This window comes from Branchiostoma floridae, chromosome 4, assembly GCF_000003815.2.
Source record: "Branchiostoma floridae strain S238N-H82 chromosome 4, Bfl_VNyyK, whole genome shotgun sequence".
In the NCBI taxonomy this organism is placed as follows: Eukaryota; Metazoa; Chordata; class Leptocardii; order Amphioxiformes; family Branchiostomatidae; genus Branchiostoma; species Branchiostoma floridae.
The window spans coordinates 34,176,859-34,196,226 of NC_049982.1; the positions used below are offsets into that span (position 1 = coordinate 34,176,859).

Sequence of the window (19,368 nt, forward strand, 5' to 3'; positions counted from 1 at the left end):
ATGATTTCAGGCTGGCTACCCCTGGGCTGTATGCTACCTACACTCTTTTGCCCAAAGATTAAACTACAGCTCAAAACTCACTACCACAGTATGTCCAGAATATGAGGTATCAAACCCTCAAATCCAATGCAGGACTATAGGAAGCCCACTGTAAACTTGAACATTTTCTTGACCCTCACCCACATATCAAATATCTGGAGTTATACTGATCACACATAAGGCCATATTGATTTTATTATGTGGACGATATATAAAAAAGATATATGCCGCATCTTAAAAAGACATATGTTGGAAAACATATACTAATGTCAGGATATTGGAGATTTCTTTTCAGGATATTGGAGATTGCCTGTTTGTAAACTGCTGACGTTTCAGACATCTTCCTCAGAGCTTCCAACTGGAGTTCTGCTACTTGCCGCCATTTGTACCCGATGTAGGTGGCGCTTTTGTGGGAGAACGTTTTCGCAAACATCAGCAGGTAAGAAACAGCCTGGTTGTGAAAAAGAAATCTCCAATATCCTAGGTTCTACCGACCTGATGAAGTTATTTTCGGAAGGTATACTAATGTCATAGAATGCCAATGTAAATTCCAAGGTCAGGCCACACCGATTTGATTTCTTGGTTCACGGATTCGCTCGCTCCAATTTTTTGGAAAAAAAAATAAAAATGAAAATTACTACTCAGCAAATTTTCACCATTAATGAAACCATTCACCAACTTTCTGGTGTAGCAAATTGGCCTTTATATTATAAGCTCCTTAAAGTGTGGGTACAGGTGCTGTTACTGTACAAAAATAGTGTTTTGGTACTTTTTTCAAGCTGAAAACTTTTTTTCTTTATGTTTTGGATTAGCCGTTACCTTTACCCCAACCATTTTACAATTTTTATTTTTATTTCGCCCTCTCGCTCCATATTTTTTATGAAAAAATCCGTGAACCAAGAAATTAAATTGGTGTGGCCTCAGGGAAGATATGAAAGAAAATGCAGAATTTACTGTTAGCTTTCCATACTCGACATGTTTGGTCATTTTTTCAACCTTCCTGACTTTAATTAGCAGATCAAATTAATGATACAAGTGTATATCTTTTTCCAAATGCCTGTTTTTTTTGCCTGCCACTTGGACATATCATCGGATAACGGGTATTGCTCGCACACACACACATACACAGTATATATATTTCACTCCCTTCAATGGTGTAAAGTAATAGAGACACATAATGTTTGAAAATACCCAAAGATTTATTATAATCACTCGAAAATATGACTTCCAACAGGAGCCATTTTTCCCACTAGGTCTTTCCTACAGCAGCACGAGATCCTCCATACAACTTCTGCAAAACTAATCTCCATTTTTCTCTCTGACACCTTTTGCTAAGCCCGTTCCTTTTCTGTACATGGGCGCAATTGCACTATTGTGGCAGTAAGATTCTATGGATCAATAGTGGTACATGTAAAACTGGGAAGACTAGTTGACAACTTCCATGGTACCACATTTATGCTCCTAACATACCCAATTATGTAAAATCAAGCACCATTCATTTTAAAATCACATAACAAGATGTCATTTACAAAAACTGGCCCCTCAACAAAACTGGCACTTTGTCATTGTCCATTCTTCAATACCAACTTCTTTGTTGTGTCATAATAACTTGTGACCTCAAAATTGTTAGGAAATGTCCTATGGCAGCTGAGGTCACCAATGACATATATGACATTTGTTCCTTTTGACACATCTTCGGACTACTTTTACAGAACCAAAATGTTTGGCAACATGTAACCATTTCTGACAACACCACCCGTTTCCTTCCCTTTCAACCTGTCGACAAAAGTTGCTGACACAAACAATTGCTGTTCATCTCTAGGCACACTCTTTTAGTCCTTTCAGTCCCACTGTCGCTGACATATCTTTCGACCAATACACAATATTGCTTCAACAATTGGAAAAACCAAGATATGACACTGCACTGATATTCCTTTTCTCCAAAAAATATTGATGCCAAACATATACATGCAAGACCTGTAGCTAGCATAAGTATATTTCCTGCATTTCAAAAATCTCAAATAAAAGCAAAAGATCTTTGTTCCTTTTTGCTACAGGTGCAAGACCAGTAAGTCAACTTAACGTTACAAGTTCAAAGTTTGACACCATATTTGGTTTGTCTAACGTAACTGTATTGTTTACGATGCATGCCTAAGTCAACTAGGCACAATGTGTACAATGGCGTTTCTCTCCCAATACTTTAAGTCCGACATAAACAACCCACATTGAAAACAGTAGACTGTACTTGACATTTTGACAAGTGTTAACAAGACTGGGTTCACAGACACTTTGGTGGTCACCTGCTGTCACGTGTGTATACAGTCTATGTAGAACACCCAACGCCTGGGTGCCAGGCTAGCACTTGTGTGTGCACACAACTAGGTCATAACGACCCACGTGAAAATAAGTTCACGTGGACTTGTCAGGGACAACGAATACATTCATCAGACTATAATATGCAGCAATACCATGACAATTCTGCGTAGTAGGCATGAATATTGCTAAAAATCTTCCCCCTTTCTTACATTTTATAAAGCTTGCAGAAGCACCGACATAGTTCTGGTGACAGGTCAATCAAAGGTCACGTTATTTCGCAAGTTCCGTTTTGTACATGTGTCTCGAGTCTTTTTCCTATTTCTATTCTTACGATTGCCTTACTTTAGAGTTCAGTAATATGGTATGTCGGACTTGGCGTGTGCCACCCAGCTAGGGAACTCTGGAGAGGTGTAGTCGGACATGAGGGCGGTGTTGCCCCGAGAATCCGGTCGTGACCACGGCGCCGATAACTCCTGCATGGACTTGTACTCTGCAGACACGATCTGGTAGTTCTGTCCGTCGTTACTGTCCCAGTGAGTCTGTCCACCACACGTGTAGGACAAGCAGAACTCGATCTTGTCCTGTGGTTTTAAATATGTGGGGACGTCAAACTCGAAGGAAAACGTGTCATAGTTCTTTCCTTCCGAGCTGCTGTAAGACGCCCCCATATCCTTGTAAGTGTTCCACCCGTCGAAGGTGACCCGCACCTCGAGGTGTTTCTCGAACGCCAGGTTCTTCACTTTGACCGTCCCCATGATGGATTTTTCTTTGATGATGGCGTTTTCGAGGCAGACGTTTTGTAGGTCTAGTCTTTGCCGCATTTTCAGGTAGTCCGCGGCGGGTTGGGCAAAGTTAAAGACCAGGTTGGAGCGCTGCTCGGCCGCCGGACGGGCCCCGTCGATCACGGCAGCGATCAGACTTGTACTGAGCACTGGGGGCTCCTGTGTGTCTTCAACCAAACGTACACTGACAAGGGATAGTCCTTGGGTGTCGGCGAACGATACCTTCTTCCGTGTCTTCGTCTTTCCTCGAACGTCTTGACGAGACTTGGCGGCGACATGCTTGGCTTCCTCCGCCTTGTTGATGCATGGTTTGAGTGGTGTGAGAAGTGTCGTCCGACATTTTGAATATGGAGGTTTCGTCATCTGCGATCTAAGACGGAGTTTTTCGAGGTCCCTTAGAAGTCCGGACGCGTTCAGGTAGCCGATGTTAGGCGGGCTTGGGCTTGCTGAAAACATGAAGCCGCAGTCCACCGGCATTGCTGCTAGCGGTGATCTAATGGCGAGCATGGAGCTTGAAAATACGTAGTTCTAGGAATAATTTACAGTCCGTGATTCCGTTCACAGAAATGGCGTCATTCTTCCGTCCGTTGTTATTGTCCTTCCAAGGTGTGTAGGGTAGGCGTTTCGACGTTCAACAGGTTCCACTGGGAGCTCCTAACAGGCTTCTTGTAGTTCTCCACCACTGAACACAGCAGCTTGTCCTCCTTGCTTCTCGGTAATAAAGTGAACCAGCAAACGGCCAGTGATTCAGACGTGTTGCACCATCATCCAACGGCAGCCAGACGTCATGAATCGTTCACGTGCTCACGGGAAGTCGTCCAATCAGCGTCTCGGATTGTATAACATGATCCTCCGGCTGACCAATCGCTAGTGAGAATTTCGGATGGCTCCATGCACTGGGCACGTGAACAGTCCCCAGAGACTGGCTGTTTACATGTGTGGATAGGGTGATCCTGTTTGTGTTCACACGTGGTCGGCGGAACAGCTGATATGGGATGATGCAAGTGATGACCAAGGCGATTTAAATTAAATACACCTTGAAAACGCCGACTCCTTTATACCTGTTTCACACTGCGTCCTTCACAAGTCTCAAAATATAGCACGAGGGGATGCAACTTGAACACAATTATGGATAATTTTGGTTGACAATAGATCCACAATTAACGTTAGCCTGGCTTGACAAGATACGTTGAAAAAACACAACAATCTAGATAAATGTCCGTTTATGCAGAAACAAAGGGTCGCAAAGACAAAAGGGGTAAGAACAGCTCCCATTGTTGTATTGTTTGTTCTACTGCATAGTTTGTAAGATAATTGTATAAATATGCAAATTGCATACAAGAAAACATGCCCTAGGCTGGTTACTGCATTTTGTACCAGTAGTGGCCAGAAATCGGACATTAAAAAGAAAATTCTCAGAGCCTCATTTTCGGTGCATGATGTGCTTATAATAGAACTTCTTTATAATGTCATTGAGTTTATTTAGGCCACAGCAAGTAAATTCTATGGATGACATCAGCGCACGCATTAATTTTCGCCTGATTTCAGAAAAAAAAACAAGAATTTTTTCTTCTGCAGGGATGGTCAACCTGACGATTAAGTACCAAAATGAACAAATATGTTGTGTTGTATCCTAATAATTGTACTTTTAGAAGTGACACTTGCGAGGTACCCAGGGCTGTAGCTGTAGAAATGAAACTTATTGGATAGTTGTAAAAGTAACACCAATATGGTGAACCACACTAGTGTCACTTTTACCACACCTGTACATGTTTTGAATACAGGAGCTTTATAAATGAATGCCTTGTTGGCTCCGATACCATGTTTTGTCTTTAATTCTTGTTACAACTTTATGGTGCCTACTAGTATTTTTGAAAATGTAGCCATCTTGTTTTTTTTCACCCATCTTGTTTTTTTTTTGCCCTATCGCACTGTTTTTGCAGTCTGCAGAGGATGTCATCCATAAAATTTACTTGCTGTGGCCTTAGTTAAAGATTGTCACAACCTTTTGTCAATTTACCACGGTGGTTAACGAGCCGTGTCTCTTAGGTTTGAAAGATTCGCCCCCTTCTTCTTTTTCTCGGAGCATTTGTTCTTCGTTCTTGAAATATGTATATATAACGTTATAGATTTGTCAATTGATTGTTACTTAAGATGAATTGTGTCTACAGATAAACTGATGATATGTAAGATTTGGAAAAAAACAACAACACTGTCTTATAATTGATAGTCTAGCCTCGGAAAAGAGGTTGCATAAGTTGCCTTTATCTACTATAATTAAACCTTACCAAATAGTTTTACCAAGTAACGAACCAAAATTATGAATTCCCTTGGGTGCAGCATTTGGACGTTACATAAGATCCTTGGATAATGTTTTATTCAATGCAAGGAGCTCCTTGTTCAATGTAACATTTCCTGTACTAAAAACTTTTGTTCGTTCGTTCGTCCCATAGCCTTTAAGGCTATGGGACGAACGAACGAAAGTTTTTAATCATTAATCAGCCGTAGGGGTGGCACAGCATGTTGTGCTGTATCAATTATAGGCATTTTAGTCCCCTGGCGGCGCCTATCTCCTCTCCGGGGCAGTTACGACAAGGAGTTAAATGTTATATCTGTCATCCATTGCCTCAGAAAAAGGGGTAACTACTAACCTTAAATGTTTTTCTGAATTTTTCTTGCTTCTGGAGCTCCAAACAGAACAAGGGGCTATCTTTATGGCACCCGGGTAAATCCGCCTGGAGATTGCCCTGTACCCCAATAGGAAGGCCATTTAATGAAAGCGTCAAACTTGGATATGTAACGCTGGTTCGCCTTTATCCGAGGGTAACTTACATTAATTGCTTGTATGAAAAAAAACATATTTTTAGGGATATGAAGTCGATGGACTCTCATTTCAAATCAGAACATTTTGAAAAAAAAATTGAAAAAAAAACCCCCACACTGTCTGCAGACTTGATACTCCTAACGTTAAATGTGCTGCTTTTAAGGACAATGAATAAAGGTGACCATGGATAAAGATGAACTAGCAATAAAAAAAAAAAAGGGAACCCAACACACTTGTTGTGAAGACTACTAAGCAGAAGGGGTGACCTTAGCCTGATTAAATCTCGCTTATAGCAGCCCGCCAAACATTCGCGGGGCCAGTTACAGCCCTGGACAGCGGAGTTTGTGTTACACAGACTAGGGTGACCTTAGCCTGGATACCAGACCCCAGCCCAACCTTAATGTCCCATAGATATTTTTGACATCGGGCTGGGGTCTGGTATTCAGGCTACAGCTATAGGGTGACTTGGTTTGTTGCCTGAAAACTGGAAACACAGGCATATGCATTCCCTGAGAACATAACCACATCAATGCGGTTCTTTTAACCACATTATGATCCAGTATCACCAGAGGAGAGGAGAGTTCAGCAGGGTTTTGAATGGCCCTGCCCCTTAATCTCCAACCAGATCCACGGTGCGTTATGTATAGTATCAAACTTCCCGTAGGAACTTCTCCGGTGTCCGTTTGACTCCCTTAGCCGGCTACACTCCCTGGCCAGCTTTGATACTATCTTATGGCACCGTAGGATCTGCTTGGAGATTACCCGCCCCTCTCCTAGTACAGTACAACAGAAACGTTTAATATCTGAATTTTAGATCCAAGCAGAGGTTTCGGTTGGTTGGTGGGTGTTGTCGTGGCCACGATTTCATTATGGCGGCTAAGTACCTCCAGACAGAAATTGCTGCCACTTAACTAGTATACCTCCGACACCCCGACCAAATGAAGCCTTAATTTGCTTGGAGAAGGAGAATAAACATGGCTCTTACCCATTGGAACAAAGTATTTGTGCAGTAGCAGTAGCCTGGATTACAGACCCCAGCCTGATCTCAATCAACAATAGCGTTTATCGCGCAGGGTTTCGAAAGAGGGCACAACGAATTTCAGAGATAAAGAACGATTTTTCTTAGTACGCTTTGTGTATTTTGTTGTCTTCTAAGTCATACTTAATTACTTTTATGTATTATGCAATATCTAGATTATAAAAATTTGGCTAAAAATAACGCAACAGTGCCGCAGTGAACAAACCCCGCAGTACTGCACCGGTGCCCCAAGTGCAGTGAGATACCACCTTCAGTTGGCCCATGCAGGCCCTGGAAACAGTCTGGTATCTGAGGCTACAGTAACAGTTTACTAGAGGACAAAGCCCCATGTGTGCACAAACGTGTACTTTACACCCATTCACAATCTCACACATGGCTGGGTCACCCTGACCTATGTCTGCAGGCTTATGCAACTTCAGCAATGTTCATTGTTTGCCATTCCAGGGTCGTTTGGTAAGAATTCTCCTGGCAGACTACTAATCTCCAAGCAGTTCCTACATAAGATAGTATCATAAAGTTGGCCATTTTTTTTTTTTAAAGTGTAGCCATGCAGCTAAGGAGTTCAATTTGCTCCTCAGTCAGCTAACTTCATGACAAAAGTACAATAATGCACTATCTTATGCCACCATAGGATCTGCTTGGAGAATACATGCAGACCAAAGAAATTCCAGTGTTGGTAGAATTTCAGGGCTCAGAAAATAAGAATGTGACATTACATGAAGCTGAGTCGCTGTGTTTGACCATTTTCTGCAGTTTTGAATGAAGAAGGATGCACATTTTAATAAACTATGACACAGTAACCTCTGATGACTTTACTGAGCTGCGCCCAGGAGTTTCTGGCTAGGAATAGGATGGTCCGTGTTAGGCCATGTTGGCTGAGCCAGATTTTGCCAAAGTCTGAGTGAATCCTGAATTGCAAAAATAAATGGGGTCCTTTAAAGAAATAGGAGGATACTATGTTTATTGCGTATTGTCAGGTGTAGGTGTGTTGTTAAACTGTAATGTTACTGATGCCAAAAGTCAACTCCCCAGGGAGCCCACGTGTAGACAAGTGTACTCACAGGTCATTGGCTATTGATAGGTCAGACCTCACAGCCCGATTGGTTGTTGCTACTAAGGAGGTTAAATCTTATTCTAGCCTCCTTGTTGCTACAAAGTCCTGATCTCAAAATGGGTTGGTGTGTTTGCGTTATTCTGCAAACATCACATTTAACGTTACTTCAGACCCAAGACTGAGTGTAGTTATGGCAATATCAAGTTGTGTCTATAAAGCTGGCACCACCCACCAGGAAAAAAACTCACCTGAGTCTATGAGCTCTTCTAGGACATTCTTGTCAGTAATTGATAGGGCCTGAGTGTCCTCTGCATTATTGTTAGGCATCACATGTTAGGTTTTGGCCCCATTTCTGAAACCGGGCTTGGCCAAGATGTTTGCAGAAATGAAAAATATAAGTCTTTACCAAGTAATATACACAAATTATGCTCCAGACTATTTTTTAATGTTCTGTGTGTTTTGTTGCCTTTCTTATCATATTTTTCATCCGAAAGCTACTGGAGTCCAGTCTTGTTAGCACCTGAAGGTCGCACCCCTGCCGTGTTGGCATGGTAGCAACCTTCGGGAGAAGGCTGAAGCTAACAAGACTGGACTCCAGGCTAAACTTGTCCTTGTCTGTCTTATTAAATCTAATAAAAAATGTTCACATGTCACAAAGTGTCACAGATTATCTGGTGAAAAGTACCTGTAAGCTAGACTCTTGATTTTGAAATTCAGGACCTCCTGGTGATGAACAAATTTGGCTTACGATTGTTGATAGTGTAATGGTGCCTACTAGTATATCAGTCTGGCTATGTCAGACTGTAACATTGTTGATACATGTGTACTTGACCACTAAGGAATTATGACCCTTTGCACTTCTTTTGAACAATAGGCCCTTATGTGCATAACTTGCATCTGTGAATGTGCCACCAGCCATAAATTACATAATGCTAGTTCACCTTTATCCCTTGGCTATTCTTTGTCGGATTCCGTTGTTTAAAAAAAACGGGGTATTTGAGGAAATCCGAACGGTGGAGGGTAGTATCATATTGCGATATTGTCAAAATATTGGAGTTTGAAACCATCCATCAACATGATATCCCTTTGCCGCTAGGTACCGTTTTTTCAAACAGATGTATATAGGTTACTCTTTGGATAAAGATGACCTAGTGTTACGTCAAAGTCATATTATGGAACACAAATTAAGGAATTACAGCTTTTCCTCATCAATTATACAAACCAAGTCATAATAAGTATGTCTAATTTGCATCTTATTGTGTACATCTCAACCCCAGTGCACCTAGGTAAAAGTATTTAAATCCATCATTATTTTGTTCCTTGAAAGATATGAACAGACACAATCACACATACTCATGCCAAAAACAGTACCTCCACCTTTTCATGGAGGTAACGCTAGTTCACCTTTACCCGCATGGTAACCTTTATTTGTTGTGTTTATCCACAAGGTATGAAGGTGTATCATGTTGACGGACAGTGGTTTCAAGTTGTAATATGTTCAAACTATTGTAGTTTGAAACTATCGTCCTTCGACATGATACCCCTAAATACCCGTTTTTTTAAAGCAACGGATATAGGTTACCCTGCGGATAAAGGTGAACTAGCATTAACAAAAACAAACACTCAGAAGCTCCCAGCTACAATGTTTATTAGGATGTTATATTTCCATGTCCACTCTATACACTTCTGTAACAGAAGAGACAACAACATAAACATTAAAATAGTTCATCTGTATACCAATGGCTACAGGCATGGCTGGCCTCTAACACCAGAATATTCAAGCTTTTTTCCCCTGAAGCTCAAAAAGCCTGGTAACAAGCCTGTTCACAAAACAACTTCTGTAAAACTTTTCTTTTCCTTCTCCAAGTGTCACTTCACCTAGTACATGTACCTTATGGCAAACTGAATTATTTTCATATACCACAATCTGTAGTTTTAGCCGACATGAGGTAAGGTCCCTCAATCTAAGAACAATCTTCTGTCAACACGTTGGAAAGTGACCAAATATAATTGTTGTTATTCAACAACTCTTCTTCTTTTGTAGTCTTCACACCCCTGAACTTTTCTATAAGCATTTACATTGTACATTGTAATAGTTTGAAAACAACATTAAGTTTCCACAGTAGCGACATGTAACGTCCTGACACGAATTGTTAATATTTTAATATCAAATGTCAAGGAAAAATATCTGATGCAACAGTGGTGTGCTTTGAACCTTGAATGATGAAATATCTTCCAGTCACGGTCACCCTAAGGCTTATTAAGTATACACAGCTGGTGTGTTACGCCGAAGGGCAGTTATACCGGCTACTTAGATACAGATACGTAAAATAGCACTCTGAAACGTTTCTCATTTTTTTTGCACACACAATATATGTATTCAAAGTTAAGAAACCTGGAAAGGTCGCAACATACCAACAAAATATAATCCGACCGATTCGTTCTGATTTGAGATTATACTGAGACCAAGCAGAAACCACAGTGAAAGCGTAGAAAACAATGAGATTTTATAAGTGTAAACGAACAATATAGGCAACAAATTTATTGGTCAAAGAATCATAACACCATTATTGTGATTGCATTAACCATCTTACATCATTGGTCTGAAACGAGGGACATATATATGCATGAACAATTTATCAACGATCTCCAGAAAAGTGAAGAAAAAAGATGCAAAAACTGGGGTTACTTTTCACAATAAAGTCACACCATGTGTTTCATTGCGCAGGCTCTTAAAACCATGAAATCTTAAATGGTTAAAATATTTTCTGTCTGGATGAGCAAACTTCTGTCTAAGGACAGAACGGTCGTCACTGGAGAGAGCCCATGGTTGGGAGATTCAGTCAAATATCTTGAAAATTTAAGATGATTAACGAGAAAGCTGAATTCAAGGGTTCATGGATGGATTGGTGCCGAATACAAATGGATTATATCATTTCACATTAAAGATTTCAGTTTTCAGCTGGATATGCAACATTTAAGTACACACAATATTTGAATTCTACAACAAGTAACTAGTACACAGTGTTGCATCATTCAATCCATACCTTATACTGAACTTGTGTGAATAATATGTTTTAACCTTTGAAAGCCACACCAATTTTATCTGTTGATTTTAGATCTTGAAGGCCAACATGACAGTTGAGACTTTGTTTCTTGGTACAAACAGTTTAAGGGGTGAATATGGTCAGAATCTGATGCAATTTTTCCCAGCCCTCTATTGTCATCTTGACTTCTCTAAATGTTTTTTTTTTCAAGATCCAACTAAATATATGGGTATGGTTGAATCAGTGAAATCATGTTCTCCAAAAAGTTGTGAAATACACTGTTCCAGTGCTGCAATGAAATGTATCACCCCTTTCACAAAATATCGTCATCACCATTTTCTGAAATATACTAGTACCCTTAAACAACTACATGTACCGGTATGCTTATGAAAATACTGTTTAGAAAGAATATAAAACATTGCATGATTTTGTAACCACATATCTGCAACTTTCAAGTGTAAATACTTGCACACATCCCACAATTATGGAACAACCAAATACCATAATCCATAAAAAATTGACAATACTGCAGAAAAATTTGCCACTGAGGTATGGGGCCCAATCTAGACACAGTTTTTCACGATATCTACGAGCCGACAACCTTTCGCTGACAGCTTTTTTTCAGCGTCTAGATGGAACTGCAATATCGCCAAAAAGATATCGGCAGAATTTCTCCCAAAAGGTCCAGAGTATTCGCCTGATAGCTTAGCAGGGGTCCCCTATAGCTTAGTAGGGGTCCCCGACAACTTCCGCGTGCGTGTAGATGCGTCCCGACTTCGGGAGGGCTCGTTAGCATATAACGCCGGCTCATTAGATTATATAGCTGTTTATGACTGCAAGCCCACTGGTGTCCCGCAGCCAACGTTCCAGATCCCTCCCGACATCTGTGGAGATATCGGTAAAAACTGTGTCTAGATTGGGCCTAAGACCACCATATTGAAAACAGGAAATCTAAAGAGATCTACTACTGCAACATAAACCCCCATAAGCACAAAATTCAGATATGCATAACACGATTTTTAAAATGTGGTACGTAGCTAGATGAAGCTCTCTGCCGCTGGGGTAATCGTCTTTCACTGCAACATGTGCCAGATGGTGAGAATATTTGGTGTCCACAAAATTCAAAGAATACCAATTTCAAATCTGTTATCCAAATTTCTAACAGCAGTACACACAAAGCGTGCCTGGATCATTCTATGGAAGCCCCTGGGACACAAGAAGAAGTTTGCAGGATACCATAGTAAACATGTATGTATGTACCAGTCCAGAACAGACGTGGCGAATGTTACCACAGCAAAGATTTGACTTCAAAATAACAAGGTGTAACTACAACAGAAGTTCCAGGTTTAACCATCCAACATGGCCGACACTTCTGTGGGTCACATGAGTGCAAACATGGCATATGCAGGTGTGTTGCAGTTCTAGGGTTACTTCTGGTCGGGGCTGGGTGCAGCGGGGGCCTCGGGTTTCACGATCTGGTAGGTGATCAGGTATTCAGGAAAAGCCTGAAAGGACAAAAAACAGTCATCAGATACTGTAATTATTATAGTCTCACTTTTTTTAATACCATTTGGGGCCAATCTGACTTTCTCAGAAAGGCACTGGCACTTCTCACAAGTATGATTTTTTGACAATTCAATATTTCTGGTGGATAGGGGTAAATTGCCACTGATTGACAGGCTCATTAAATATTTTCTGTGGCAATGCTATTTCTGGTAAAAAAAAAGATATTTTGGGGCATTTTTCACAAGCCACTGTGCAGAAAAGACAACATTTTACCAGGAAAATGGCACTGCAACTATTGTCACCATTCTGTCTGTGATAAATAAAAATGAACAAAAACCCCAGAGGATACATTTGTAGCAAAAACTCCCCAAATGCACATAGAACAATTTGAGTGATCAGGCAACAAGGTCCTGTCACAGTTATCACACACTGATACCAGGAAGTATTATCTATATGACTAAATCTCTGCTCTGCCTAAATATGCTATAGAAAATATTCTATAGCCTAAATATGCTATAGAAAACCAACAACAATGTCTCCCAAATAATTGATGGGAAAAGAAAGAGACAGGAGACAGCCCTGCTGGCAATTTCGGATTACGTTATACTTATATCAAGGTTCTAGCTAGCGTCCTTTGACAGAATTTTGCTGCTGGGGACGGACAAAAATTTTGCCCATTCCGTCCTCTGTGACAGAGAAAAATCGGCATGTAAAGATTCTAATTGAACCAAGCTGAGTCTACCAGCAAAATTTACCCCTCAAAATAGAGGAAATAGCATTTCATGCAGAGGGTCTAGACCTCAAATTTCTCCTGGGGAGCATACTCCTGGAACCCTTAGGATCGTTGCGCCTTCAATAGGATTTCCATTAAAAATCCAGAGGACGGACAAAAATTATAGGCTGGCTAGAACACTACGTTTTATCATTCCCAACAAGTCAGGAAAACACTGACCTGTTCTCCCCTGTAGATGACGTACTCGGCGAAGTTGAGCCCCCCCACGCTGGGCCTGCCGATGACGGAGTGGTGACCCGGCGGTGCGTGGGCCATCTTCATTGCACTGAACTGTAGGAATGCCTTACCCAACGTCACTCTGCAGAATAGCATTTGTCTGGAACATAGGGACAATGTTGTAAGTTCATTCATATTCCCTGAGATTTCATTTTGTGGTATTAGGAAAAGAGCAGGGCCAAAACACCGCCTGCATATGCAGGTTAGTGCAGGTAAAATTGGAGCTGTGCAGGTATCCTGGGTGTCTACATGCACCAAACCTGCACATGTACAGGGTTTTAAACACAAATGTCTCATGATGTAGGGGCATTGATGGATTGTTATTAGCTGCATTGACTGTTACCATCTACTAAGTATAAAAGAAAAAATTGCAACGGTTCCTCAACAATTTTAGTATGATCCACACTTCCTAAATTCAGAGTGGTGCAGAAAAAATTTATCTCTGTGATAAGTTTCCTATTCTAGTACTAGTAATGCACTGCCAGTAAGAGCACTTGTTAGCAGATTTTGTTACGGTTCCATGTAAAGAAGGAAACTGCATTGCACCGTCATAAACTAGAAAATGGCTTGCGCAAACCGCTTAAATGCGTGCCTATATCAGGAAAATTTTTGGAATGGAGAAAAAGCGGTGTGTCTTGGCCAGCTGGTTAGGCAGGTTAGACTGAACAACATTATGAAACCTTTTCAACACTTTCATAAATGGTACTATCGAGTAATGCCATCTATCTGCCATAAGCAGTACTGCAGGTCCTCGTAATTACTTCATGCTGTGCTTCAGTAACTGACCTCTGACAGATGTAAAAGGACCAGTCCTTGTGGATAGGCAGGATTGACTGTACAGCATTTTCATGCCTTTTCAACACTTTCATAAATGGCACTATAGAGTAATGCCATCTATCTACCATGAGTAGTACTGCAGGTCCTCGTAATTACTTCATGCTGTGCTTCAGTAACTGACCTCTGACAGATGTAAAAGGACCAGTCCTTGTGGATAGGCAGGATTGACTGTACAGCATTTTCATGCCTTTTCAGCACTTTCATAAATGGGACTGTCGAGTAACGCCATCTATCTGCCATAAGCAGTACTGCAGGTCCTCGTAATTACTTCATGCTGTGCTTCAGTAACTGACCTCTGACAGATGTAACAGGACCGGTCCTTGTGGATAGGCTGGTTTTACTGTACAGCTTTTTCAAGCCTTTTCAACACTTTCATAAATGGTACAGTACAGTAATGCCATCTATCTACCAAAAGTAGTACTGCAGGTCCTAGCAATTACTTCATGTTGTGCTCCAGTAACTGACCTCTGACAGATGTAACAGGACCGGTCCTTGTGAATAGGGCAGCCTGTGCCTCCACCAATCCCATACACATACTGGTTACTCTTGGATGAGTTCTCTGCAAAGTAGATACCTAGAAAGACACAAAATCAATGAAATGTAATAAATAATCAAATTCATGTGTATCTCCATGTACATGTGTACAATAAAGCTGACCATTTCTTTGAGACACTGGATAGAACACTTATAATATCTGGCAAGTAACAAAAAGCTGTTATATGTATCTCTAACTGTACAGTTTCATCAGGTTGGTACGTCACTGAATAAAGAGATTCTTTTTACACAACTGCTGCAATATTTCCACTGCCTTGTTGGTGACGGTCTATCACCTTCCTCAGGGCAATTCTGAGTGGTTCACATTGTACTGCAGCGCTAGGTGTCGCTGCTTACAGATACGGTCACAAAGTAGTTACACATATACAGTGATTGTTTGCGACATTTACAGTGCTGACCCAAATGTAACGGAGTGTAGAATTCTAATATACGCAAATATAGCAGTTGTTAATTAGATAAATAAAAAGACTTAAAAGACCGAGCAACAAGTTTGTCTATTTCTCAAGAATGCATTCCCTTCACATCTGCTGCAACACATATTTCTGCAGTACAATGTGAACCTGTCAGAATTGCCCTGAAGAAGGTGACAGACGGTCACCAAAACCTTGGTGTAAATAAAGCAGTGGTTGTGTAAAAAGAGTCTCATTATTCTATATGTATTTTTGTTTCATAGAGTTGGACTAAAAGGATACAGAAATGGTGAAGTAATTTATTACTGTCTTACCTGCCCCAAACATGCCGCCGATGTAGGCGTGTCTCTCATCAAAGCCTTTGTTGATGATTGCATTTATGAAGGGTGAACCTGTAAGTCAGATAGATTCATCTAGTCAGTTTTAGACAAACTCAGTACAAAATAAACAGTGCGGTAACCAAACTCATAAATATATGACGAGTGGTATTGTGTGGCGCAATCGCTAAGTTTGGCCCAAGCCCCTGAAATAGTGGGTTCAAAACCGCTGATGTGCCCCATGTTGTGCCCTTGGGAAAGGTACTTTGCACTCACTTCACTCAGGTGTAAATGAGTACCTAGCTTCAGTTAGGGCCGTCCTAGATAGGACGTTAAATGGAGGTCCCGTGTTTGGGGCAGCCACACCTCAACCATGTTAAAGAACTCACCACACTTACAGTCTGGTCTTCGGGTTGACATCTTGAAAAGGTGACAGTCACCTGTTATGTTAACCCTTCCACAAATGTGGTAAAACTAACTTACTAACTAAATAAACATAAACTATTTTAGTTCAGTGGCTTAATCCAATCCATTTTGGTTTCTGTGGTGCATTGAGGCCAGGGCTGTCTCCAGCTTTGAATTTTTCTTATCAAGCAACGGATAGTGAGTGATGTCCCACTTATTGTTTGGGAGCCCTTGTCGTTGATTTTTCTTTTTATATATATGTCATTTCAAGCCTGTCAAAATGCATTTTCAACAGCTTCATGTCATGACGGTTTTTAGGTCAGATAAGGTAAAAAAATATTCCGTCCCAACAAGCAAATTTCCATCCTGGGATGGATGGAGGGACGGGTCCTGGAGACAGCCCTGATTGAGGGGCATACTGTAAATGTATTTAAGTTCGCGGGGATTTAATTTCGCGGTAGCCGGAAAAAGGACTTTCGCAGTGGTTTTAATTTCGCGGTAGCACCATGCACTGTAGTATCTTAATGCCATGGAAAAATGTTCGCGGTGGTTTTAAATTCGCATTGAAGTGGGCCCCCCAAAAACCCGCGAACCTTAAATCCACCGCGAACATTTCTGCATTTACAGTATACTGTAAATGCAGAAATTTTCCCAGTGGTTAAATGTTCGCGGTTTTCGTGGTGGCCACTTCACCACAAACTTAAAACCACCGCAAACATTTTTCCATGGCAGTAAAAGACTACAGTGCATGGTGCTACCACGAAATTAAAACCACTGCGAAAAGTCATTTTTCCTGCTACCATGAAATTAAATCCCCGCAAACTTTTAAATGCATTTACAGTACACACACGTAACAGAGTGACACAGATGACTGTATAAACCCCTCACCATGAAACAGCATCCTCTCATTGGCCTGGTTATGGTTCTCTTCTGACACTTCTTTTCTCCTGTGGACGTACCGGTCCCACAGTCTCTTGTTTCTAACCTTTTGAATCTGGAAAAAATACATATAATTGTGTATATCACATAAATCTACAAATATAACAGTCAGCAAGGTAGAACTAAGTTTCCTAAAATTCACTTGTCCTATAAAAAATTTATTTTCCCGAACCAATGTTTCACTTGCCCAAAATTTATATGACATTTTTGAAATGTCATCCTCACTTCTAGCAATGGAATACTTTTATCGTTGGCTCTATTTATCTGTTTTGACCAATGCTGGATGTCACGACTGTGAAAAGTATCAATATATCAAAATCTCACTCATGGAAAAATGGGATTGCCCGATCAGCATTCTCACTTTTCACATTTTTGTCACTTGCCCAGGACAAATGGGACAACCATGGCCTGTAAAATTGCCCCAATTCAAAAAAGGATAGACTTGACTCCTAGGATCACACAACATAACTGGCAGTACTAGATGCATAGTAAGGAGAGGAGATAAAACCTACCTTGATGACATTATACCTGTTGAAGATACCCCCAGCTTGACCCTGGTCTCTGTGCTGACGAATGGTACTCTGGACCTGCAGCAATGATGTAAATTTACTAAGGGGCTCTCCAAACTAACAACATAACACGAGTTCCACAACCTTATACTTTCACTCAATGGTTTTTGCCTTTGTGACTAATAAAGTGAGTGTTTCTCATTCATCATGCAAATCAGGCCCTCATTTCATTTGCATAATTTATTTCAATCAATGTTCACCTTAACTTGACTGCCAAATGCCCAAGCATGAAATTCCTGTCATTTACCACTATGGAATTATAGTATCTTCTCATTAAATTATGATTAATCATGCAACTTTGGACTTCATTTGCATAGTATAATCATTTCAATGGACAGAATACCAAATATCAATACAATCCATTCAGGCCTTCCAGGGTTATGCTGTCCATCCACAAACATATATAATATATAAATTATAATACAAAATGCAGAAATATTATTCACAGTGGTTTTATAGTAACAATGCTAAACTTTCTTTCAACACTAAGATATCATGTCTTAATAAACCAGAGTACTTCTTTTTGCAGATGCAAGAAAGAGAGGACTCTTACCTCTTCCTCCACTGACTGGTACTCCTTGTCATCTGGACTTAGGTCGGTCAGGATCGTACCATGACTCCCCAGGGCAGGGGTGAGGTACGGATTTAACGTCGTACCTGGAATAAACAACAACAGATATATAGCTGTCAGACACAACAATCACAAAACACTAACATTAACAGTTAAATTAGGCCCTCAAAATGCAGGAAATAGTGCTTCTGAGAAAAAATCCAGTGAAAAAATCCCGGTGACAAGCAATGAGATTAGAATGTACCTGTTCCCCCCAGTATTCTCTCCGACCCCTTGATGAGTTTGTGTGTCTGTGTCCGTACCTGTTCCCCCCAGTATTCTCTCCGCCCCCTTGATGAGTTTGTGTGTCCGTACCTGTTCCCCCCAGTATTCTCTCCGCCCCCTTGATGAGTGTGTGTCTGTGTCCGTACCTGTTCCCCCCAGTATTCTCTCCACCCCCTTGATGAGTTTGTGTCTGTGTCCGTACCTGTTCCCCCCAGTATTCTCTCCGCCCCCTTGATGAGTTTGTGTGTCAGTACCTGTTCCCCCCAGTATTCTCTCCGCCCCCTTGATGAGTTTGTGTCTGTGTCCGTACCTGTTCCCCCCAGTATTCTCTCCACCCCCTTGATGAGTTTGTGTCTGTGTCCGTACCTGTTCCCCCCAGTATTCTCTCCGCCCCCTTGATGAGTTTGTGTGTCCGTACCTGTTCCCCCCAGTATTCTCTCCGCCCCCTTGATGAGTTTGTGTGTCCGTACCTGTTCCCCCCAGTATTCTCTCCGCCCCTTGATGAGTTTGTGTCTGTGTCCGTACCTGTTCCCCCCAGTATTCTCTCCGCCCCCTTGATGAGTTTGTGTGTCCATACCTGTTCCCCCCAGTATTCTCTCCGCCCCCTTGATGAGTTTGTGTCTGTGTCCGTACCTGTTCCCCCCAGTATTCTCTCCGCCCCCTTGATGAGTTTGTGTGTGTGTGTCCGTACCTGTTCCCCCCAGTATTCTCTCTGCCCCCTTGATGAGTTTGTGTGTCCATACCTGTTCCCCCCAGTATTCTCTCCGCCCCCTTGATGAGTTTGTGTCTGTGTCCGTACCTGTTCCCCCCAGTATTCTCTCCGCCCCCTTGATGAGTTTGTGTCTGTGTCCGTACCTGTTCCCCCCAGTATTCTCTCCGCCCCCT

At 41.3% G+C, this 19,368-nt stretch overlaps 2 protein-coding genes across 2 annotated transcripts; both read right to left on the minus strand.

The window, feature by feature from the left end:
• Positions 1-1,217: 1,217 nt before the first annotated feature.
• LOC118414086 (protein phosphatase 1 regulatory subunit 3B-like) lies at positions 1,218-3,953 on the minus strand. The gene has a single exon (XM_035817854.1). The coding sequence runs from the start codon at positions 3,642-3,644 to the stop codon at positions 2,706-2,708; it is 939 nt and encodes a 312-aa protein (XP_035673747.1). The 5' UTR covers positions 3,645-3,953; the 3' UTR covers positions 1,218-2,705.
• A 5,732-nt stretch (positions 3,954-9,685) lies between these two features.
• LOC118414130 (poly [ADP-ribose] polymerase tankyrase-2-like) lies at positions 9,686-19,337 on the minus strand (the record flags this gene model as incomplete). Its single annotated transcript, XM_035817934.1, is given in 8 exon segments — positions 9,686-12,606; positions 13,560-13,716; positions 14,919-15,027; positions 15,733-15,810; positions 17,029-17,134; positions 17,592-17,666; positions 18,202-18,305; positions 19,283-19,337. Coding segments are annotated over 8 exon segments (762 nt in total), but the record flags the coding sequence as incomplete, so codon positions are not given.
• Between the last annotated feature and the right edge of the window lie 31 nt (positions 19,338-19,368).